General features: G+C 45.1%; 1 protein-coding gene and 1 pseudogene across 1 annotated transcript; one reads left to right on the top strand and one right to left on the bottom strand.

Moving 5' to 3' along the window:
- The first annotated feature begins 10180 nt into the window (after nt 1-10180).
- Nucleotides 10181-11786, top strand: LOC125521553 (proline-rich receptor-like protein kinase PERK3). The gene is given in 4 exon segments (XM_087531469.1): nt 10181-10261; nt 10263-10533; nt 10616-10695; nt 10697-11786. Coding segments are annotated over 4 exon segments (720 nt in total). The 3' UTR covers nt 10985-11786.
- A 7949-nt stretch (nt 11787-19735) lies between these two features.
- Nucleotides 19736-25156, bottom strand: LOC147956828 (uncharacterized; annotated as a pseudogene).
- Between the last annotated feature and the right edge of the window lie 246 nt (nt 25157-25402).

The raw sequence follows: 25402 nt of genomic DNA, 5'->3' as shown, positions 1-25402 counted from the left end.
ATCAAGGCACATCAAAATTAAGTAGTGTGGATGCTAGGTATGTGCCCCAATCTCTGGTTGGGTGGTTACAAGGGTGGTTTTACCCTAGCACAACGGGGATCAAACCCCAGGTTTGACATCACGTTGCTCATAAATGCAAAACCCGCCGGCTCGATCTCTTGGGGGTGCTCATAGTGTGTGTGTGTGCGCGCGCGCGCGCGCGTGTGTGGGTGCACGCGTGCATGTGTGTGTGAGTGTGTGTTTATAGGGGGTGAATGTATGAGCGTGTATGTGAGCATCTGTCATTGTAGTGTGTTTCTCAAAGAAAAAGTATGCGTTGCATGAATGAATGCAATCTTGGTATACTCCCTCCTTTCCAGTTTATAAGGCTCAATTAAAAAATCTCACCAACCAAGGTAGATGATGAGTGGTGGAATATTTTTTGTAGTTTGCAAAAGCACTCAATTAATACTCTTGTTTTCCTCAAAAAATTATGTTTACGAATGCATTAATTGCAATGCATGCATGCATAAAGTGCATGCTTTGGTCAGTTTTCTCTTAATACTTGCATGCAATGATTTAATGCACCTTGAAGTCTGAACATGTGATGGGGAACAACCAAATTGAGCCTTATAAAATGAAAAAACTAAAATTTTGAGATAAACCCTATAAACCGGAAAGGAGCGAGTAAGATTTTGTCTTGGACTGACAAACACCTATATTGATTGTTGTGTTGTTCATTTCTTTCACGTGTTGCTACCTGGTCTTACTACATTAACTGATAGGCCCGTCCAAGGGCATGTGCGGACAGTGCGACCGCACAGGGCCCCCAAATTGCAGGGCCCCCCGATTTTGGGCCAGTGTCCACTATATTGTTTGTTTTGGTCTTTTTTTTTCACAGTTGGAATAAAATTAGGCCCGGTCAGCTTTTTTTTGAGGGGTAAAACACACTTTATTGATTATAAGCCACAGTTTGTGGGATACAGTTTGCATGGGGAAGAACAAGCCAAATATGGCGCCCCCGCTAAAGAGGAAGCGAAGATCTAGCTATAGTATGAGCATCACCATTAGATGCACGGCCCTCAAAAACAAAGGTACAATTAAAAGCAGCAGCTCAAAAGCAAATCTATGTCGTTGATCACCTGCTTGGAGTCCGAAGCGATAATCAGGTCATGAACGTTCAAATCTTCTACCAAGGACAAAGCTTCACGGCAGGCGATGGCTTCTAACGTCGCCACATCAACTACCCCCGGGATCACCAATGCCGAGCTACCCAGGTAGTTTCCTTGATCATCCCTGCATATTGCCGCAGCCGAGCCACTTCTATTGAACCGGCCAACCCCTGCATCCACGTGGATCTTCGCAAAGCCTCTAGGCGGAGGCTTGGGCCGAGTACAGGGGACAATCCTTGTGCCACCAGTTGCAGCTGATGCCCCGCCATCTCCCAGACTATGAAGTTCGGCTATAAAGCGCTCGACAAAACTGTGTGTGGCGTGTGGACTCTGGAAAATTCCTTCGTGAATTTCCTGACGACGAGCCCACCAAATTGCCCATAGTGTCACCGCTAGTTGAACAAATGATGCATGCGATAACGATTCTAGCAAAGAGAAGAGCCAGAGCTTGGCGTTCGGCTCTGTCGATACACTCATCTGCTCTGTTAAACTCGCATCAGACAGGGCCCATACACACCTGGAGGAGGTGCACTCCAAAAGAGAATGACACCATGAATCCAAAGCCCCGCACAGCCCGCACGAGCTAGATGTGGACATATTTTCTATGAGCTCTCACATCCTCGGTGGGTAAAGATTGCCTCGCCAGCCTCCAAAGAAACATCCTGACTTTGCCGGGTACCTTTGTCTTCCACAACGATCTCCATGCGCTCCCCTCGGAGTCCAGGCTCGAGGAGCCGGGGATTTCCTCAAGCCATGCTTCCCTCCTCTGCCTAGTAGAAACCAGCATCGCATATGCGGACCGGACTGTGAACAGCCCCGATGATTCATAATGCCATGACCAGAAATCTTGAATATTCCTTGTGCATAGGGGTATGGTCAGGATAACTGAGACATCCATTGGCAGAAAAACTTGTACTACCTTCTCATTATTCCATGTGGCCGATGTTGCATCTATCAATTCTGAGACTTGTGATGGAGGGTTCACAACCTTGCTACCATAGGGCCGCATCATCTCCGTACGGGGCAGCCAATTGTCGTTCCAAATATCAGTTGACTCTCCATTGCCAATCCGTTTAATCAGCCCCTGTTTTAGCACTTCCTTCCCTTCTATTACCGCTCGCCAGATTTGGCTTGGATGACTACCCAGATGAGCTTCCAAAAAGGGGGAAGTTGGGAAGTAAATACTTCTCAATATGCGGGCACTTAGGGACTCGGGATTTTGCAATATTCTCCAGGTCTGCTTGGCTAACATGGCCAAGTTAAAAAGTTCAAAATCTTTGAATCCCAAGCCCCCCCATGTTTTTTGGTTGTGTCATGGCCTTCCATGATACCTAGTTAGGGTTATGTTTTCCATTCTTACTCCCCCACCAGAATTTTCCAATCAACATGTTCAGATGTTCGCACAGACCTCGTGGCAACTTGAAACATGACATGGAATAGACCGGGACTGCTTGTGCAACTGCTTTGACCAAAACTTCTTTGCCCGCCGTAGACAAGTGTTTCTCTATCCATCCTTGGACCTTGTTCCAGAGTCTATCTTTCAAGTACTTAAACGCTCCATTCTTAGAGGTACCAATGTCACTCGGCATCCCTAGATACTTTTCATTCAAAGTTTCATTGGGTACATGCAATATATCTTTGATTTGCTGGCGGACACTATCAGGAACTCCTTTGCTGAAAAAGATTAACGATTTATCATAATTTATGCGCTGACCCGAAGCTTGGCAGTACACATCCAAGGTTTGGTGGACCTCTGTAGCTCCCATACTGTTGGCCTTAAAAAACAGCAGGCTGTCATCTGCGAAAAGTAAATGGTTTGCTGGCAGCGCCATAGGTGCCACAATTATACCATGAAGATTTGATGACTCACTCTTTGATTTCAATAGGCACGAAAGGCCCTCTGCTGCAATCAAGAACAAGTATGGGGATATAGGGTCCTCCTGCCTAATACCTCGTGAAGGCGAAAACTGCTCCAACTTTCTCCCATTCATTAGGACAGAAAATTTGACCGAGCTTACCATATCCATGATGATGTTTACCCACCCTTCAGAAAAACCAAGCTTTATCATGATCGCCCTCAAATATGCCCATTCAACTCTATCATAGGCCTTCATCATGTCCAATTTGAGAGCACTGTACTGGTTCTTCTTTGCCCTGTTCCTCTTCATAAAATGGAGACATTCATATGCTGTGATGATATTATCAGTTATGAGCCTTCCTGGGACAAAGGCTGATTGTTCCTCAGAAATTATTTCTGGAAGCACTTGTTTCAGACGGTTAGAAATCACTTTCGATGCAATCTTATATAGGACGTTACATAAACTGATGGGTCGAAATTGTGATAGCAGGGTCGGGTCTTTTACCTTTGGCTCTCCAAACTGGGCCTCTCCAAAACCGGGCCTTTCTGCGAGTCCCGATCGATGCAGCCTGCCGGCTGCCGATCGATCTATCCCTGCACGTGTCCTCGAAAAGGGACAAAACTCCTCGCGACGGAAGCGGCGCCGCCACACCAAGACGGAGGCTAGTGGCGTTGTCTCATTTGATCGATTCGTTTTCTTGCCGCAGATATTGCCCGCATGGAGAATTGATCCCAATTTTGTTGGCCACCTGGCGCTCAGCAGGTTGCAAATCGGAACGCACAAGCTGAGGGCATCACTAATCTGTCCACTAGGTGCGCTCAAACTAAATCCCTTTTTAATTTAGACTATCTTTGCTCTGTTGCATACTTATATTAGTGAGTATATATTGTCTGCATATGCATCAGCCAATCAATCAAATTATTTAGGAAAGATATATAGTAGGCTAGTTGATCAAGTTGTCACACACCAAGATTTCAACATAGTTGCTCATTCAATATTCAGGATTTAGCCATTTTCTTATATTATTATTATCTTGATATAAGCCTATAATCTATGCAGTGTTTGATTAAAAGAACTTGCCCATTCTAGAAATTTTAGGGCCCCATTTTTCATTTTGCACCGGGGCCTCAAATTTCTGGAGACGGCCCTTAACTGATGATTAATCATGGTTGGCTTCACTTTGTTTTTTTGTTTTTTCAATGTTGGTGGTCAATCCTTCATACATTGACGCCTTCTTTGGTTCATAGGATAGGAATTTTATAGGAATAGGAAAATCATAGGAAGTGAGATGACATGCATGTCAATTCCTATAAAGAAAGAGATGTCATTTGGTGCATAGGATAGGATTTTTTCATTGAGTCTAGGCTAATGTTTTTTTTCCTCCAAAACGTGAAGGATTGATTCCTATCCTACATAGGAATAGGAATCCATTCCTACAAACCAAAGGGCTTCAAAGGAATTTTTCCTTTGCAAATCCTATCCTATAGAATTCCTACAAAAATCCTACAAACCAAAGGAGGCCTAAATACATGGGAGGCTAAATGTATTTTTAATTCATCAGTCAACCAACTCGGAAGTAAAATTAAGGTTGTCTTCGTAAAAAAAATACATTTTTACAAGTCTCTTATCTTCTTGCATTAAGAAACGGCGTGAAGAAAACCATGTTACACTTGGATTTATTTCTGTCTCCAAAGAGCGGATGAAGCGACTCAAGGCTAACGATTATGCGTCCTGAAGCTAGGAGGCATCAGATGCTATTGCCAATAAGGTGAATGAACTTGTGCAATGACTAATCAGGCCAACAAACGAAGTATATTCCAGCAATAGTTCAGTTTAATAAAAATCATATTCACTGAAAAGTAGATAAAAGTAACACAATTCCATTAACCCTTAAAACAGCCAAGCCAAGATATTACAAGAATACAACATGGAAAAAGTGACGAACAAAGCAAAAGTGGTCGATCTTTGACGATTTTTTGTGGCAAAAATATAAAAGGACAACTCATTTAAATCTGGTTCGAACTATCTGCTTTACATTAAGGGCGCTACTCTGTGCCGGTCGACCGGCCCAGTCGCTCCGCCGGTCCTCCCTCGTCCATTGGATGCGCCCATCTCGGTAAACATTGGATCTAGTTCTGTCATGCAAAACTGAACCCACTGAAGGCATATAAAACTGAACCCACTGAACACATGCAAAAACTGAACCTGGGTGCTCAGCCCGCAGGGAACGGGCTGTCATTGCCGTGCCCATGCCTCATAGCTTTGCTCGTTGACTCGCAACACCCAGCTTCCATGAATGCCCTGTCCACCGTCCAGTTCATCGTAGCTGCCTTGCATCGCCGTGGAAACTTGCCATCTTCGCCTCGCAAGCACTCAGTCATCCGGCAAATGCGTTGCTGGTTCCATGCGTCGATGCTTTGCTCGTCGACTCGCGGTGCCCCAGCTCCCGTGAATGCCCGTCCACCGTCCGAGCTCGCCGTCGCCGCCATGCATCACTGTTGCAACTCGCTGTTGTTGCCTCCCACAAAAAGCTCATAGTAACATGGCCTGTGTTGGTCCCAGCAAATCGTCTTGCCGGTCACAGCTTGCCGTCTCGCCAGTCCTAGCAAATCATCTCCCCGATCCCAGCAAATAATCACCAGAAATTCTCAGCGACAAAAAATCATGCTGGTCGCAGCAAAAATGTTGTCGGTCCCAGCAAGAAAAAATGGCTCACCATCGCCGGGACGCAGCAAAAAGTCTCACCAGTCGCCGGTCACAATAAAAATTCTCGCCGGTTCCAACAAAAATGATCACCAGTTCCAGCGAGGTAGCAAATATTCTCGCTGGTCCAAGCAAAACAACTCGTCATTTGTAGCAAAATAAGTTTGCCATCGTGCGTAGCAAAAAATCAGGCTGGTCACAGCAAACGATTTGTCAGTTGTAGCAAAAAAAGTTTATTGTTGCCGGTAGCATAAAAAATACACACAGGTCCCAGCAAAACTACTCACTAGTTGTAGCAAAAATGCCCTGCCATCACAGGTTGTAGCAAAAATTCACACTGGTCTCAGTAAAACAACTCGCCGGCTGTAGCAAAAATGCCCTGCTGTCACAGATCATAGCAAAAATTCACACATGTCCCAGCAAAATGACTTGCCGGTTGTAGCTTGATGGCATGCCCGATGCAAACACGTCAACACTGCTAGTAGCAAAAAAAAGGACATCGTCGCCGTCGCCGCCGTTTGTGTCCTTGTGAACGGTTGTAACAAATATCAACATCGGTAGTAGCAAAACACGACAGCGCTTGCAGCAAAAATGGGCATTGCCGCCGTTGGTGTCCTCGTGAATGGTTGTAGCAATCGTCAACATGGTAGTAGCAAAAAATGACACCGGTTGCAGCAAAAGGCCCGATGCAGCCGTCATATGTCTCGATTCGTCATCAATGGTTGTCACAATCATCGATGCCGGCCGGAGCAAAAACACCAACTGTTGCAGCAAAAAACTTAGGCGGTTCCAGCAAAAAGTTATGTTCGCCTGTTCCATCATTTTTTTTGGCATGCATGGTTCATCTATGCAACAACGCGCCCATGGTTGTTCCAGCAAAAATCAATCAGCCGGTTCCAGCAAATTCTCGTCATCGGTCAGGGAGGTGGTCGGATGGCCATTGCTGGCGATGCGATGCGAGGTAGCAGATGAACAGGAGAGAGAGGAGAGATGCATGAAGAAGGCAGAAAAGTCTACAATGAATCGGTGGTCATGGATAAGGAAAGAAAGTGAACGATGGGGTGCGTGGGTGGGTCCTTAGACGTGGCCTAATTGATTCTAAAAAAGGACGTGACCTGACTAGCTTGTGCATCACGACGGATTAGTTGTGCGCCACAGGATTTGGATCGATCCCGTGGCTTGCGCGAGTCCGGCGCAGCGTTCGGCCGGCGCACCGGCTGCAAACACTTTCCTTACATTAATATGTAGTCTTCCTCCCAGATTCTAATGCAAAGTCCAAATCATTATTGAGTGTAAGCACACCCAAACTAATCCCAAAGTAAAAGCAGAAAAACAACTAAACTCGCCATCCTAAGAAGTAGCTCAGAAAAAATCTATTCTCTCGGTCGCCAGTGATTTCATTGACCCTCATACGGGAGCATGGGACGAGCCCCTGATCTGTTCTATTTTTAGTCCTGTCGATGCCAGAAGGATCATGCAAATCCCAATTAATCATAATGCATTTGATGATTTTAGTGCCTGGTACCCAGATTGAAGAGGTATTTTTTCAGTTCGTTCGGCGTACCGCTTACAATGGATTCAATCTTTTCAGGCGCATGCAAATGTATTGGCACGCCCAGCTGGATCAAACTTACCAGAAGTATGGCCTACACTGTGGAAACTGTAGGTTCCACGTAAGATTCAGATTTTTTGCTGGCGTGCACTTCATGGAATTATCCCCCTAAGATCCATACTCACTAATAGACATGTGGGTACCAATGGCTCATGTCCGATTTGTCACCAGGACGCAGAAGATGTACGCCATCTGCTTTTTGACTGTACACATGCAAAGGAATTATGGCTTCGACTGGGTATACTGGATATTGTTGAAGAAGCGAAGTTAATTGATCGCTTTGGTTCAATCATACTCGAACACCTGATCCTAGCAGACTCCAGACCGATCCCTATAAAGCCTAATTTGGATGTAAAGCAGGTGATAGCGGTTGGGGCTTGGTACTTATGGTGGGTGCGCCGTGAACTCACCCATGATGGATCACCGCCACCTCCCTCGAGATGGCCTATTTCGGTCCTGGCAATTGCAAATAATTTTCATCAAGCCAACTTAAAAATTCGCGTTGTACATGAACATAAATGGAGCAAGCCGGAACCCAAGTTTGTGAAGCTAAACGTGGATGCCTCTTTGCATATGGATGAGGGTGCAGGAGCCATTGTAGCTGTTCTTAGAGACAGTAATGGTAATTTTTTGGCGGCACAATGTCGGTTTATACCTTACGTAGCAGATGTGATGACAACGGAGGCTATGGCTATGCGTAATGGACTAATCTTTGCAAATTCTCTGGGGTTCTCTCGAGTGGAAGCTGAGTCTGACTCCTTGACGGTAATTGATTATTGTACTGGACAGACAAGATGGTGGGATGCTGCGGCGGCGATCTTTGCGGAATGTGTGGACGTGTCTTCGTCAATCGGGAAGGTCAAATTTAAACATTGTTATCGTTCTTCTAATCAAGCGGCGCATGTGCTAGCTAATCATGGTTTTTGTAATAAGATTTCTAGTTGTTGGATAGGGGAGCCTCCGGACTGCCTAGTTCCAAACCTTGTGGACGATGTAATCCCTGTTTAATTTTTTAATAAAGCTAGCCATGATGGCCTTCCCTCAAAAAAAAAAGAAGTAGCTTAGAAAAACAACACGACGACCAACATCTCCCGATCCATACCCGAGGACGCCGTGAGCAACCAAGACAACGCCTGCACAAAAGAGTACGGCACCGAGACGCCGTCATCGTCCAATCTGGAAGACTGGACCTAGAGTTTCCCCTGATGCTCGAAGAGGGAGGCCCAGATAACGGCCATGATTGCGCCTTCAAGAAGGGGATGGCATCCACGGTTGTTGCCACTGCTAGCATAGAATGCAAGGATTTCTCCCTGGCTAGAGTCCGAGCAATCCCATGTCGTCGAAGCACGAGTCGGAGAAGAAGTTGGGAATAGGTTGGAACCACGACCATAGGAAGGGGAGCCACGCCCGCCGACGAAGAGGCAACGGGCGACACTGGACGCGCAAGCAATGGAGCGTCGCAGGGATAAATGGGGCACGGAGGTGGACGGCTGGACGGATGAGAGGGTAGCTCAGATCCAGGTCACCGGGACCGGAGCAGCAAGGACGCCGCCGAGCCCGAAATACATTGTGTACACCAAAAATTAGCAAGGTCTCGTTGTCTCTCACTCAAAGCTTCAAGGAAGATCCTCAACTATTTCAGAAGTTCAAAACATTCTTCAGATTCACTGATCTTTGTCATGGCTATCAACATTTGGCTTTCAAACTAATTACCAATAAGCATCCCTCTCTATCTCTCATAGTTAAATAATTCGTGTGCAGGTTGACGGCTCGAGCACCTTTGAAGCGAACCTCTTCCCATGCACACTGCCAATAAGGCGTGCGGGAAAAAAGCGGCATTGCGCGCGGCAGTTTTGGCGTGCGTCGTCCAGTGCGCTGGTTAAAAGCCGCGCGTGGGCACCCGCCAACTGCCACCCTTTGCCTCCCGCCACACCTTCTTCCTCGCATCTTCCGGTGCCCTGCCACCGCTGCGCCTTCTCCCCCGTCTCTTCCAGCACCCCGTCACCGCTGCGCCTTCTCCCCCCGCCTCCAGCGCGCCGCCATGACGCCGCGCCCCTGGAGCAGCTCCGGCTTCCGCCCCTCCGGCGTGTATTACACGGAGATCCGCTCCTGCGATACACGCCTTGGGCTCGAAACGTTCGAGACCGCCCACGAGGCCGCCCGCGCGTACGATGCGGCTGTGTGGCGCCTTGGGAGTCCACGGGCGCGGATGAACTTTTCGACGTGCGGACGCGCGAGCAGGCGCAGGAAGCCGCACCTCCCCCGCGACTAATCACCGAGGAGGATCGCCGCATCCAGCAGAGGCGGGAGCGCCGCCACCTCATCGCCGAGGTGGATGAGCACACCATGGCGGTGTGGCGCTTCTCGCTTCTCGCAGGACGTCGTTGCCGAGAATGAGTTCTGGGCGCAGAGGAGGCGGAGCAAGCTGTGAGTCGGGCGGACAAGCGTGCGTGGAAGGAACTAGCGGAAGCCTAGTGCGAGCTGGGATCTGCGTCAACCTGGGACGAGGAAGATTCTTGGTGGGTCGACGCGTTTACGTCATCGGACTACACCACCAAGGAGGACGAGGACTATTTTTATCTAGTTTTATTTGCATCGTTTTATCTAGTTGCACTGTTTTATCTAGTTTTATTTGCATCGTATGAACTAGCTTGTGGTGTGGGGCTTGGAATATGCTATGAATTTGAACACGTGTTGTTTCATATTTTTTATGTGTTATTTCAAAAAAAGTTCAAGCACCGGCTGGTCGCCCGCGCTGAATTTTGCAGCGCCTGGTAAAGCAAACACCCTCCTGCGCGTGCTAAAACGCTATTTAAAAAAAAATAGCGCGCCGGGCAACCAAGCGGCTGTTGGAGATGCTCTTAGTCCACGTTGAGGGCACCGTTGGCATCGGCCACCCAACCACGCTGGTCGTCAAGAAGTTCAAAAGTATTCAAGAACTCGGACGGAATAGTGGACGGTAATATGGAGAACCGCTTCAAGTCGGAGATGATCCTGTTAGCCAGCACCCAAGGGCTCTGCCACTTACACCACGGATGCAATATACCGATTGTTCACTACAACATCACCTCTATCAACATGCTTCTTGATCAGAATTTCAAGGCCGTGATAGCCAGTTTTGGTGCTGCATAGATGAACATGGCCGGGCTCAACTAACCATTGCCTATCGGGGGGACTATGTTTGATAACTTTGGGTACGCAGCTCCAGGTATGGTATGTGTTAGGTGCATGCAATGAATTTCCATCTTATAACTACTGTGCTAACTAGTAATATAAATGATTAATTGCAGAATATGGGAGGGCGGCAAGCCAGCTGACGGAGAAGGTAGACATATACAGCTTTGGTGTGCTGCTGCTGGAGCTTGTCGATCACACGGCGGATGGCCAATGGGGTGGATGGTCAGTTGGCCATATGGGCATGTGACAACTGCAGTCAGCTGATGGCAAAGACGCTGGAATGGTTCAAGATTGCCGTGGATAATGGCATCCCAGATCAAGCATGGTACATAGAGGAGATGGCTACCATGTTCAGGCTGGGCGTGGATTGCACTGTTGAGGATCCTCAGCAAAGACCGTCCATGCAGATGGCTCTCAAACGACTTCGTCGCGGCTGTGGGCGTGGGCGATTTGGTGGCCTTCTCACCTGCTATAACATGTAATGACACCGGCTAAGCCAAGTGACTTTTTTACTTTGGAAAAAGGAAAATAAAGAGTAAAGGTCTTCCCTACTGTTCATGTGAAAAATGAATCAAAATGAGACATCCCTGATTGCAATGGGCACCTTTATATCAAAATGGTTCTTCCACACTTCACAGTGTCTGTTGTGTTCCTGACTGCTCCACTCATGCATATACGAACTTTGGAGTATTCTTAGTGATGTTAGTTTTTGGAGTGCTTGCTCATTTGGAAATTGTGAAATGAACTTTCTTCTTACAGGATATTGAGTTATGTAGGCAGCACAACATGCTTATGTCTCTGGCAACATATCAAACTTCTAGGAAGTATTCCCATTAGAACATTTTCAGGAGAGCCGATCTATGATCTTCTTGGGCACTTGATGGAAAAAAACAAATGCTCTTAGCAGAACACAACTATTTTACTATTTTGGATGATCACTATCTGTTAGGCTGTTGTACTAAATGTAACCTCTCCCTGTGAGTGATTGTAATTGCAGTTTAGTTTGCATCGTTATTCTGTGAAATATTTTGTTGTTCTTGTCTGCTTGAATTTAAAGAATTCATCTATTGTGTCAATAACCATTTCTTTTCATGAACTCTTATCGACCGGGTCATCTTTGTTTCAGATACATAACCAGTGAGAATTCAGTACAAGTGAAGGGCAAAGTGGCATGTAAGATCAGCTCAGCGGATGAACTATGTTCAGTGGTACTTTGAAGGATGTTACTGTAGACCAAGATGGTGGCTCTGCTTTTGTGTTTTCTTTGAAAATAAACCTTCAGGATGCGCCGTGTACTTTGATGCGCTGTGTACCATAATGCCTATATTCGGCGCTTAAGGCGCCGAATAGGATTTGGCGTCATCGCTACCTTTCGTGGCTGGTGGTTGCTGCAATTGGTGGCTCTTCTATGGCGCATAGGTCGTTGGCTTGCGACGTAGCGCATACGCCACCCTCGCGCGTGGGTGTATGTATGGGCCGGCCCATTTCCCCTTTTTTTTTCTGTTTTTTTCCTTCTTTTCCTTTTTTCTTTTTTCCTTTATTTTTCTTTTTATTTTCTCTTTTCTTCTTCTTTACTTTTCATGTTTTTTCGAATTTTATATTCAAATTCATAAACATTTTCTGTTTATCGATGTAAAAAAACGTTCATCAATGTAAACAATTGTTCATCAGATTTAAAACATGTTCACCCAATTCCAAATTTGTTCATCAATTCAAAAAATCAATATGGTTCTTTTACATTTTCAATTTGAAAACAGCCTTCAAATTCGTGAACATTTTTTCAAATCATGAACATTTTTATGAAATTGAGTATGTTTTACTTTTCATTTTTTTGTGAATTTATTTTCCAATTTAAGAAAAAAAATTGGAAAACAAATTTTTCGAATTTATTTTCATTTTCGTGAATTAAAAATTATTTTTTTCCTTAAAATTAAAATATTTATTCTATTGGAAATCATGAACTTTTTTTGAATTAGGTGAATTTTTTTGAATCCGTGAGCATTTATCATTTCCCGAACGTTTTTTAAAAACATGAACAATTTTTGAATTCACGAACATTTCACAATTTCAAAAAATGTTCATAAATGTAAAAAAAATTCATAAAATTCAAAATTTGTTCATCAGATTTAAAAAATGTTCATCAAAATGCATGTTTTTTATCAAATGAGAAAAATGTTCATAAATTCCAATTTTTTCAAAGATTTTCAGAAAATGTTCATGAAATTCAAAATATGTCCATCCATTTTGTCGAAAAAAGTGTTTTTGAATACAAGTTTTGTTCATAAAGTTAAAAACATTTAATCAAAGTGAAAATTAGTTTATCTAATAAAGAATGTTCATTATTATTAGTACATTTTCATTATTGTTTTTTCATCAAAATAATTTATTTTCTTTACAATTAAAATTTTTCATTCTTCTTGAAATCATGAACATTTTTTGAATTCAGTGATTATTATTGAATCGTTTAGCATTTATCATTTCCCGAACATTTTTTTAAAACATGAACAATTTTTGAATCCACGAACACTTAACAATTTGCAATATTTTTATAATCACAAATTATGTTTAAAAAGGAAAAAAGTTTAAACAGTAAAAAGCAAAAAAAGCAAGGTGATTCCCGCTTTTCCTGCTCCGCACATGGGCCGGCCCATGAGGGGCGCCGGTGGACCCGGGGGGGGGGGGCTCGCTTTTCCCCTGTGTTGTATGCGCCAAATAGGAGGTCCCGCTGCGATCGGCGCCTCATGCTGAGTCACCTACCGCATGCTGCTACAAGGGCATTCAGGGCAGTTCTCAATCCAGCGCAGTGCAGCTTCCAATCCGATCAGAAAGACTAAAGGGGGCTAGGACAATACACAGCTTGCGCGGTGGCCGTATAGCCAGCATGAGAGGGAACTAGGCAAGAAAAAATTGTTAGGTTATCCTCGGCCCTCATTCTCAATATTACATTGAGATACTTAGACCACTAAACGACCAATACTATCGCAAGAACAAGCTGTCGACGCGCCGCTGTCGTCACTCCCTACCGGAGCAGACCTGGCCTTGTCGATGATAGCCGAGAAGTCTTCGTACACGGGCCCTTAAGGGCCAGCGCCCTAGAGCCGCAATGGTCGTCGTTGAATCCTTGAATCGATACGAAGTGCCTAACACCATAACTTGTCGCCGCACATGCACGACAGGAAATCCTAACCTCACCACCCCAAGGAGTCGGCAGGAATCTACACCAAAGCTCTGTCGATTCCGTCTAGATGTATGAACTTGAGGAGGATCAAAGCCCGAAAGATAAACTCGACGAAGAAGCGTCGCCATCTGCCCAAACGCCACCCTGCAAGGACTAAAAACCCTAGCGTAATTTACGAGTACTAGCTAAAGCAGAGGCACATGGATTCTCCTCCTTACCACCGGCCGCCGAAGCGGCAGGTAGAGGGGAGGCGAATTCACGTACACACTGGTAGTGCTTGGAAGGTTGTTGTAAACCCTAGCCATGGCTAGGGGAAAGGAACTCTCATGTCACCGGCCGCTACATCACTAGTGATCTTCGTTTGGACTCAATAGCGTCGCTATATTGCCATATTGGCTACTGTTTTGTTGATATTTAATTATTTATCAGATACAAGATGGCCGTGAATGTATTTCCTTAAAAACAAAATTTGTAGTAGCACATAGCAAGCATTTGGATTTGGAGGTGGGTGGAAGACCCAGCGATTTGAAAGCTTCGCCGCGCCGGCCGAACGTGCGGTGTGGACGGGAATGTATGAGAATCATCCGGCCGGTATCATGGCCGTGGTAAGCACGTAGTACATGCTAGTTTATGATTCAGTGATTGTCGTGGTAACGTCACCGACGCCCCCACCGACCTACCTCATCATCGACGTAAGAACAGTCGTGCGTAGATTGCAAATTATCCAAACAGAAAATTCCAGGTCTTGCCGACCCGCGGAGCCGACGACGCTGCTGCATGCCGTGTTTTGCCGACGAAACAAAGAATCTAGCAGTCGAGTCGATCGATATCTTGACACCGTAGTTGCCGCTGCGATTGCAATGATTGCTACATATCCCTGAGGCCTTGTTCGGTTACACCCCTCCACAAGAGGATTGGAAGGGATTTGGAGAGGTTTTGACTTGTAAAGGATTAAATCCACTTTAATCCCTGCCAAACCCCTCTCAACCGAACACAGCCTAAGGAAGAAGTCGAGACGACGCAATCGCTTCAAGCAGCAGGAAGAACAAAAAATGTGCAGAAGGTCATACTAGGAGTAGTATGCATGATATACAAGTCGTCGTTGGCGGCCCGCAACCAGACGTAGTTTGGTGGTCGCGTGGGGTGTCCAGACGTCACGTCAGGCAGCAAGATACGCTGCTGAACGTTAGCGGCGTGTGGAAGTGGAACCGGCGACGCGACGAATTAAACAAGCGTTAATTAGCGGCGTCGGTCTGTCGACGGGGACAACCTAAAGAATGTGTGGCGTGCTCTGACGCCGTGCCCTATATAGCCGCCGGCGACTGCTCACTTTGCACCTTTTAGACATTATTATCTAAATATACTACATCAGGTGTAGATAGACAGCTGCAAGATGGACCGGTGACTATTACAGCAGATATGGTAACATGATGCTGTGGCCAGCAACTACTCCTACAAAACAATCGTTTCAAAGGGTCACTAGTATAGCTTGTGAGCTGGTTGACGTTGTGTGCGTACCGTTTCGCCATGTTGATCGGAGAGCCTGGCTTCCGAAGCACCCGTAGAGTTAGCAACAGGGACAGCCAGATATGTTTTAAAAAAAAACACTTTTCCTCTATAAAACATTTCTTTTGTCCTTACGAACAATGGGTCTTTAACGTATTTCTGGTTTGACACTTGGCTCACTCCACAACCACTTCTCAAAACTTAATACCTTGGAGTGGCTGTTTGCACTACATGAAATATTGACGAATGACCTCTTCGATCGCCTGGTGGTGACGCTCTGGACACTTTGGTATGCGAGGCGTAAAGCAATTCACGAGAATATATTTCAGGCACCATACTATGTCAACAGCTTCATATCAAAATATTTGGATGAACTACGAGTGACCCAGCAAAGGCATCCTTCCTCGACCCCTTCTAAAAGCGCATGACCAGCGCGGTGGCTTGCACCACCATCAGGTTACGTGAAGTTTAACGGCGATGCAGCGGTAACCAGAAACGGTGGGACAATGGGGGTGATCTGTAGAGACGACAGGGGTATGTTTATGGGAGCCTCGACTCTCTCTTTCAGATACATTGTGGATCCCCCGACTTTGGAAGCACTTGCTATTAGAGAGGCACTAGCACTTGCAGATGATCTCTATCTGAGGCGCATCCAAGCGGCGTCGGACTGCAAAACGGTGGTGCAGGACATACACAAGGAGAATTTGGCAAGCTACGGAGCAGTCATTCATGAGATAGTTGAACATTCTTTAGCTTTTGATTTCTGTAATTTCAGTCATGAGTTTAGGAGCTCGAATTTTGAAGCTCACAACTTAGCGAAGCACGCTTTATCTCTCGGTGGTGGCTGCCATGTTTGGTTAGGTCATCCCGAGAATTTACCATCCGTCCCTGTAAACATTGTGACGACTTAATAAAAGCTTCGTGATGTTGCCTAAAAAAAACTTAATACCTTAAGATGCATATCGGATAGCGGTCGAGAGTTGAGTTATAGTAGTAGATGCAGAATCATTTCGATTTGCTTGTCACGGACATAATTCCTGTGTATTGATCATATGTCATGGATAACATCATGACCATACGTTTTTCTGTCAGTTTCCCAATTATAATTTGTGTACCCACCGTTTGCTATGTTCTTCCGTTTCAATGTATGCGCAGGACTACTTTTGGGAAGTGATTCAATGTTGCAGAAATTATCCGGAGAGAATGAAAAAGAAGTTAAGCCAGCTCATTTTTGGACACAACATGAGCCCTTTAGAGGGTGCTCACGAATATCATCAATCGCCATGTAGCGAGGGATGAGGGGATTTTTTTACTGCGGGGAAGAGAGGCAAGAAGAACGAGGCTTAAGAATGAAACATCAAAATGCCGACGGATGTTATATGTATGTGTGTCATCTGTTCTTATGAATTACCTTGTCATTTTTATTTTACATGTACGTGTGTCATCTGTTCTTATGAATTACCTTATGATCTCTAGTTTACATGTAAGGAAGCACTACGAATCAGACTACTGATCCCAGCGATCCAGACTACTTTTCTGCCGTAGGATGCAAAGCTAGCTGAGCGTCCGATCCATGCTACTGGAGACGTGCGCCAGGGAAGTTGTTTAAATACGTGACGTGATATGAGGAAACTACTAACTGCCAGAAATCACGTGATTGACGACTTTGGGCTCCCTCCCCCCAGCCCCCACGTCGTCCGCTCGGGCGACTCGGGAGGCGACTAGGGTTTCCACCCAGCGCCGCCACCCCTCACCTCCTTCCCCCTCGTCGCCACCTGAGGTGGCCGCCGGCAAGCCATGCGCGGTCGCCGGTGACGGTGGCGGCGAGGCCCTGCTCGCTCCGTTCCTGGCGGAGGACTCTGGATCTGGGGCACGGCCCTTGGCGCGGCGGCGGCGCCCTCCCGGCTAGCGGCGTCCGTGGGTGATCCTAGCCGGCGTTCCCGACCACGCGGGTGGTGGGACGGCGGCGGGTGGTGGCCGCGGCGTGGAGATCCCCCTCCTCGTCAGATCTGAGGTTCGACTCCCCTCCCCTTCAGCTCCCTCATCCTTGCCGGTTCCAGCAACTTCAGTCGCTGGATTGGTGTGGATGGGTGCCCGGTGGTGCGGTTTTGGGACCGTGGGAAACCACTGGTCGGCTGGTCCGGCCGGGCAGCAGTGACGCCCTTGGGCGCCGCCCTTCCTCCTTGGAGGTGCAGCTGAGATCCCAACCCTATCCACCCCCGCTCCCCTCCCGGGTGAAAGCCCAAAATCCTTCTTGGATTGGGCGGTGACGGCGCGCTGCGCGTCGTGCCCTCCTTGGAGGCGTCGCCTGGGGAGTGTGCATTCGGGTGAGGGGCGACAAAGGTGGAGTTTTTGGGCGGCCCTGGTTATCAGGTGGCAGTGGTTGATCTGGCTCGCAGGGAAGTCTGTCCCCGCTCCCCTCAAGTGCGGTGCTCCTTGGCGGTGGCGTGTCTAGCTCAGCTCCGGCGGTACGGCGTCTGCGATCCGGCGGTAGGGGATAGGGTTCCTCTTCCCGGCAGTAGCAGCACGTCCCTGGCCGTGGACGCCCGGTGTTTCTCTTCAGCGGCCGACGACTCCTGCTCCTCGTCGTTCTACGGCCTCTCCTGATGTCCTTGCTGCTCGTCCTTCAGTGGCTCCTCCCGGTGGCTTTCCCGCTGTTTTTCAGGTGTCCTAGGTTGCTTCAGTGTGTCAGATGAGGTATGCTCATGTCCTAGGAGGATGTGCTCTGTGACTGTTCCAGGACTCGAGGACGGCATCTCTCATGCTCTAGGGTGAGCGTCTCTCATGTCCGTCGGCGGCGCCTTTCGATCCAAGGTGAGAGGGAAGGGTCCCTCTACGGCGAGAGCAAAGGAAGATGCTTGATTTCCTCCAACCTTGGACTCGATCATGTCCACAACTCCACTCTGTTTCTGCAGGTCCTCGTTGTGCTCATGCTGCTCACAATTCTCGGTTCTTGTTTGCTGCGGTCGGCGGCGTGTACTAGCTTGGGCTTCTCTTTTTGTTTTGAGCTAGTTTTCGGCATTGAGTTGTAAGCTTCCTAGGGTGCTCCCTTGTATCGTTCGGCCGTTGTGCTTGTTCCTGTGTTGTAATTCCTGGCCGGTTGATGGCTTTGTTAATTCAAAGCTGGGCTCATCGCGAGCCTTCGTTCTAAAAAAAAAAATCACGTAATTGGAGGAATTAGCCCATAATTTTAGGAAGCAGAATAAATCTTAGAAAGGTAACTCTAGTTTTCTAATAACTAATATAGCAACCACGTGACACATGTGGTAAGCAATCCAACAATTCCAAAAAAAGACTAATATAGCAGAATAAGCTTTCGCACCATCAATTGGTTTCCTTACGAACGGAGATTTGTATCTTATAATTACCAAAATTTGCTTCCAACGCAACTTAGCCTATGATTTTGTTCCCCGAAAAAAAAATCCTAACCGGTCAAAAAGAAATTTGTTTTTTACTGAAGCAATTACAATGCCGATGCAGCAAACGGGAGATTGGATAATATGCCCCTCTTTATTTGGGCAGTTGATAATTTGCCCTGCTTTATATTCCGTTTGATGATTTGCCCTGCTTTTTCTTTTCCTATTGATAATATGCCCTTTTTAATTATTGTAATCATTTTTCATTTTTTATCCCAATTATCACCATGCGAAATGACTGTACTGCCCTTGTGGCAAATTGCAATTACGTCCTACTAGTCTCCCCGTGTTGGACTATTTATCTTTGGTTCCACTTAACAGTTCATCTCCCCAGTTCATCCCCTTTCTCCCGTTCCTCTCTCCCCACTGTACATGTACTGAAGTGAGATCCTGCAGGAGGCCGACGAGGATACTTGGACCCCATCTTGGCGGCGGCTACCGCTGCAGCTCGGCGGCGGGGGCTCCCGTTAAACTCGGAGACGCGGGATGGCTCCTGCTGCAGCTCGGAGGCGCTGCGGCTCCTCTGCATCTCGGCGGTCCGGTAGCTCCGCTGCAGCTTGGAGCTGCGGAATAGGCGGATGGCGCCGTTTGCTCGCCGAGCAAAACACTCGTCGTTGCAGCTGCCACTCCCCGCCGTAGGTGGCGTCTGGTCCGGTAGGCGCCGGCACTCCCTGAAGCTCAACAAGGGAGGCTCCAGGAAGACTACAGCGGCCGCCGTTGTCGCTCAGGTAAAAAAAAAAATCCTTCGGTGGTTGATGGATCTGTACAAATTTTTGTGTGAGCTCGTTGCTACTACGTTACTAATAGCTAGCCTGAACGGCATTGTTGATACTAATTAGCAGCTGGGCATGCTCCAATCGTCAGGTTGGGTACGCTGAAGTGCATTTTCTAATTAAACCACAGGTCAGGCATCTATATATGATGCTTTTTATGCATTCTTGCATATGTACTTCGGTAGAACTTGGCAGCATATAACAACTTCATAGGTAAAAATATTAAACTGAAAACAAGTATCCACTTAGTACATGGAATTCGATGTCATAAAAAGGACTGCTCGGTTCAAATGGCATAACAGTTTAATATGAGTTTACATCAAGCAAAATGACAATAATTCTAAGTTTGTATCTCAGAAATTACATCTTCTTCCTCCTTGGGGTAATTTTTTTCTTGCATGCCGTAGAGCTTGAAGGGATGTGAGAAGTAGGCGATGGTGCAGAAACATTCGTTGTTCCAGATGGTTGTGATGCATCGCCTTCGGCTATGGCCATAGCAAGTCTCCTGTATATTTACACATAAGTTACAAAAGCCGGATTTCTTTTGCATGAACCAAATGTGCATATGGAAAATATAAACAGTTACCTCCTTGTAATAGGCCTAGGGCTGTTATGAAGGCTGGGAGGCACTGTGATTGTTGTTGTGCGTGTGGGTGTCGCAACAACAGCTGGAGCGAGCTCGTGAGCAGACACGTCGCTAGAAAGTTCAATCAGACATGACATTAGAAATGGTATATTAATACTAATTTCATACTAATGTAGATGATATATAGGAGTAGTAGTACTAGTACATGGGTTACCTCTCATTAGCTTCCTTCTTTTTACAAGTTGCTTTTCTGTGCCCCAAGATTCCACATTGTTTGCACCTGTTTTTGGTGCCAAATCTCTTCTTTTCTTTTTCCTTCTCTTTGGCACCACCTCCTTGCTCATTTAGTTTGCCATCATCGTCTTTTTTCTTCCGTTTGCCGCCACCACCACCGTCTTCAAGGCAACTTTTGATCCTCTGTTTCCTCCTTCTCCCAACAGAGCTTTTTAAATCTGGTGGTATCATCTCAAAATCTAGAGTGACCTGAGGCCATTGAGACTTGTCTATGATTGGTTCAATCTCTCCAGCATAGGCAGCCTGAAACCTACTCACAGAGTAGTAGTCATGCACATATGGTTGAAAGTTCACATCTGCTCTCTCTATAAGAAATGCAAGTGCATGCTCACAGGACTTTCCAGTGTGCTGCCATTCTAGGCAAGTGCACTCATAGGTACCTATTTTGACAAGAGAAAAGTATACTTTTCATCCCTCAATTCTTGGCGGAGTCTAGATTTGGTCCCTCGACTCCAAAACCGGATAACTTGCACCCTTAACTTTTTAAACCGGACAAGATTCATCCCTGGTCACGGTTTTGACCGGTTTTGATGGTGTCCCACCCTAGTTTTAACCGTTCCGACTCAAATTTGCCTACCTTTTCCAAGTCCACGTACTGTTTTCAAATTCGGTTACTTTTTCAAATACGTGAACCTTTTTATATTTTGTGTACTTTTTTTAAATCGGCATACTTTTTTTCCAAGTTCATGTATTTTTTCAAAAATGCATATGTTTTTTAAAGTTCATTTAGTTTTTTAAGTTTTAACTTTTTAAAATTGATGCACCTTTCATATTCTAGTACATTTTTCTGAAAGAGTTCATGAATTTGAAAATTTTATGCGAACTTGAAAAAAGTACGCGGATATGGACTTCTTTTGTGCAAAATATGTGGATTTCAAAAATTATTTCAACTTGAAACAAGTACGTGAATTTCATACAAAGTTCATGGATTATAAAAGCAACACGGATTTGAAAAAAAAACGGACTTTGGAAAGCATGTGGATTTGAAATAAGTATGCGAATTTCAGAAACAATTCATGGCTTTGAAAAATACTTGGATTTGATAAATTTACACAAACTTGGAAAAATACGGGGATTTGGAAAAAATACGTAAATGTTAAAAATCACGGATTTGAAAAAAGTACGCGAATTTCAGAATAGTTCACTGATTTGAAAAAAATATGTTTATTTTTTAAAAAATACGCGACCTTGAAAAAACTATGCAGAGTTGAAAAGTGTATGTGAATTTCAAAAAGTTCACGTATATAAAAAATTTATAGGAATATGAGTGAGCACCGGTCAAAACCGGGGTGAGTCAACACCAAAAACCAGTCAAAACCGAGTCCAGGGACAAACCTTGTCCGGTTTCGGTAGTTGGGGGTGCAAGTTGTCCGGTTTTGAAGTTGAGGGACCAAATCTAGACTTCACTAAGAGCTGAGGGACGAAAAGTATACTTTTCTCTTTTGACAACGTGCCTAAGATTCTTCTTGCTGGTGTCCTTGACCTCACAACTTTCTCCGGTTGATCTTCCAACAACCAAATGGTCAAGTTGTCTAGTTCTATTATTTATTTGTTGAATGATGGCAGGCAGCGTCTCTCCCCGGTGCATTTCCCCAATCCTTCTCCTCCTCTCAACAAGTATCATAATTTTCTCTCTTATTTTGTCTGCTAGCTCATCCATGGGCAGATCCTTTGTTTCTTTGATCCAACTATTGAAGCACTCAGCTAGATTATTGTGAATGTAATCACATTTTATTTCTGTGTTGAAGTCGCATCTCATCCACTTCAAGTTATGATAAGTACACAAGTAGGTACTCACCGTAGGTTCAGCTTCGAAAATCTTGCCCATATGGTAGTTAAATGTTTCTAGACGGTAAGCCTTGGCAGCTGGCCACATGCGACCAAAAACATCTCCATGAAACTTCTTTTTGAAGTTTGCCATTAGATGCCTAAAGCATTCCCTTTGCTCAACTTGAGGAAAAACAATTTTAACTACATTCTCTAACCCTTTGCATGCATCAGTACAAATAGCTAGAGTTTGAATATGTCCTATTGCCTTATGTAGTTGTTTCATAAACCAAACCCAGTTCTCCTCAGTCTCCGTACCAAAGAAACCAAATGCTAAAGGAAACATCCAGTTTTGTCCGTCTAGTGATGTACATGCCGCCAATTGACCATTCCACTTTCCAGTCAAATGTGTGGAGTCTATACTGAGATATGATCTACAACCAGCCAAAAAGCCATCAATGCATGGCTTAAGTGCCATAAAAAATCTCCGGAAATACACTCCACCTTTTTCCCTCTTGACATCAACCTCAACAATGCTCACTAGTAGAAAAAGGGCCTTTAGTCAGAACCAGGACTAAAGGCCCTCCACTTGGCCGCTGCCTGGAGGTCCACCTTTAGTCCCGGTTGGTAACACCAACCGGTACTAAAGGAAATTTTATGATTTCTTTTGAATTTCAAATTTCTGAATTATTTTAACCTCTAATCTCTAATCACCCCTCATCACTGCTCAATTTAACCTTTAATCTCTAATCACCCCTCATCATTCCAAATCATCTAACTTCCCGAACGGTCACCCATCCTCTCACTACTCCAGCCTGAGCACGCTTAACTTCCGGGTTCTATTCTCCCTCGTTTCCAAGTCTGCACTTGTTGTTTTCCTGACAATAGTAAGATGTCAATCCTATTAACCCTCAGGAATTTAGCTTGAGCATGAAGTCACACATTTCACTGTTTGAGTTTGAAACTATTGTTCTAAAAATCAATAATTATTTAGTAACACTAATATTTCTTGAATAAGTAGTTTGACCGTAGTTTGACCACAGTTTGACCATAGTTGACCAAAATTCAAAAAACTGAAATAATTATTTAGTAACACTAATATTCTTGAATAATTATTTAGTAACACTAATACTTCTTGAATAAGTAGTTTGACCAGATTTAACAAAAATTCAAAAAAAACTGAAATTTGAGCATAACTTTTTTTCCTTTTAGAATTTGAGGATTCTAAAAATTTGCAAAGAGGCCGTAGGCAGTTTCCATTGGATGCGGATTTTCGTTCCAAACATTTTGATAAATTATACGTATTTTTCCGACATCGTATGCAAAAGTTATAGCCGTTTTACATTTTCCCTACATTTTTTGCAAAACATGTCCAAATTTAAGTTTTTAAATTTTCCTAACTAGTAGATGTAGTAATATAACTACCTCTCAAAGGATTTTATTTTTTTGAAGTTTTTATCATTTTCTTTTGATTTTTTCAAAACAAAAAAGGCGATCCACCAGGGGGGGGGGGTAGAGTTTGAAAATGGGACCTTTAGTCCCGGTTTGAGACACAAACCGGGACTAAAGGGCATCGCACCCTTTAGTCCCGGTTCGTGTCTCAAACTGGGACTAAAGGTCTAATCTTTAGTCCCGGTTTGAGACACAAACCGGGACTAAAGGGCATCGCACCCTTTAGTCTCGGTTCGTGTCTCAAACCGGGACTAAAGGGCTCAGGTGAACCGGGACTAAAGCCTTAGCCGCACGAACCAGGACCAATGCTCACATTAGTCCCGGTTCGTGACTGAACCGGGACTAATGTGAATATTGCCCCGTGACCAAAGCCCTGTTTTCTACTAGTGGCTACCCGGAGATCTCTTATCAATCTCAGCTTTGAAGTTGAATAAATTCTGAAAGCATTTTCCCCAGGTTCCATATAACATATCTGCGGCCCTTTCTTTTCCCCTGTGTACAGTATCATACCCAATAGTACATTTGTACTCTGCTTGTAACTTTTTTAGGAGCTCCATGCCACCAATGTTTGGTTCAGTTTGAAGATACCCAATTGCCTTTTCTGCCACCCATGCTTGGTCTGCCATGCTTGTAATCACTTTAGTGGTTGATGAACACTTATGAGGCTTTACTATCTTGTTAACCTGCACAATACCAACCATTAGGTGCAAGTAATTTATAAAAATTGTTTCAACATAAAAAATGTTAATGTTAGATAAGTTTATACCCTGATTGTTTTGCCATCTTCTATCGTTCTAGCAATTATACGCCAAGGACATCCAATTCCTTTACAGTGACCCACATACCTAGTAGTGTCACTATCCTTGGTCTTAATGTCAAACTTACCTCTAATAGCAAATGTTCTCATAAGCATCCTAAACTCTTTCATCGAACGAAACAAAGAACCTTCCTCTATCACAGGATGTTCCTTATCATACCAAAAGTGATCATCTTCAGGCATATGGTCAGGCACTGGAAGAGCCGCATCAGCAAGTAAGTCCTCATTAATATCAGCTATACATGCATCAACATTTGCAATCGAGGCTTTGATGGCTGCTTCAGATACACATTTTCGTTGCACAGGTTCATCGTTGATTCCAAGCACCGAGCACATATTTTCTTCTGTTATAGGAACATCAATTTCGTCATCATTCATTGGTGCTATCTCAATCTGAGACCAATCAATGCCTCCTTCTGTTGTTGATACGTATGTATCATTGCTAGCAACCGTCGTTCGCCTACTTGGAGAAGAAATAAACATTTTAACATAAGGACATCATACAATTACATACAAATTATTACATCCAAAAATAAAAACTATGCTAGATCTGAAGTATTTTTTCAGGCTTCGTCTGAGTTTACTGTACTTTCTATGCAGGTTCATCAACACCATCTGGAAGGGAGGGTGTGAGGCGGAAGGGAGGACCAAATGCTTACCAATCTGGAGCATCCTGGGGCGATCCATGGATACATGAGTTGCCTCGTCCGGCACTATGTGGAATCACCTCGCCGGCTGCTGGTGTGAACCCTCGCTGTCCAGGGGTTGCCAGAGTTGATGGCTTGGTGGCCGGCTGTCCAGGGTCCGCCGGAGTTGACGGCTTGGCGGCCGGCGGTGCATCCGCCTGTCTGCTGGGCACGGACATGATGACGCAAAGTAATAGAATCAATCTACGATTCTTGATCAGTTGGTTCCGTTGTGTATACCAACGTAAAGAGGGAAGGAGACTAGGACGTAATTGCAATTTGCCACAAGGGTAGTCGAGTCATTTCACATGGTGATAATTGGGATAAAAATTGAGAAATGATTACCGTAATTAAAAAGGGCATATTATCTACTGGAAAAAGAAAAGCAGGGCAAATCATCCAACGGAAAGTAAAGAGGGGCAAAT

Source organism: Triticum urartu, chromosome 7A (genome assembly GCF_056163025.1).
Source record: "Triticum urartu cultivar PI428250 chromosome 7A, HENAU_Tu73, whole genome shotgun sequence".
In the NCBI taxonomy this organism is placed as follows: Eukaryota; Viridiplantae; Streptophyta; class Magnoliopsida; order Poales; family Poaceae; genus Triticum; species Triticum urartu.
Note: the sequence above shows the minus strand (reverse complement) of the source record. Positions and strands in the feature narration are given on the sequence as shown.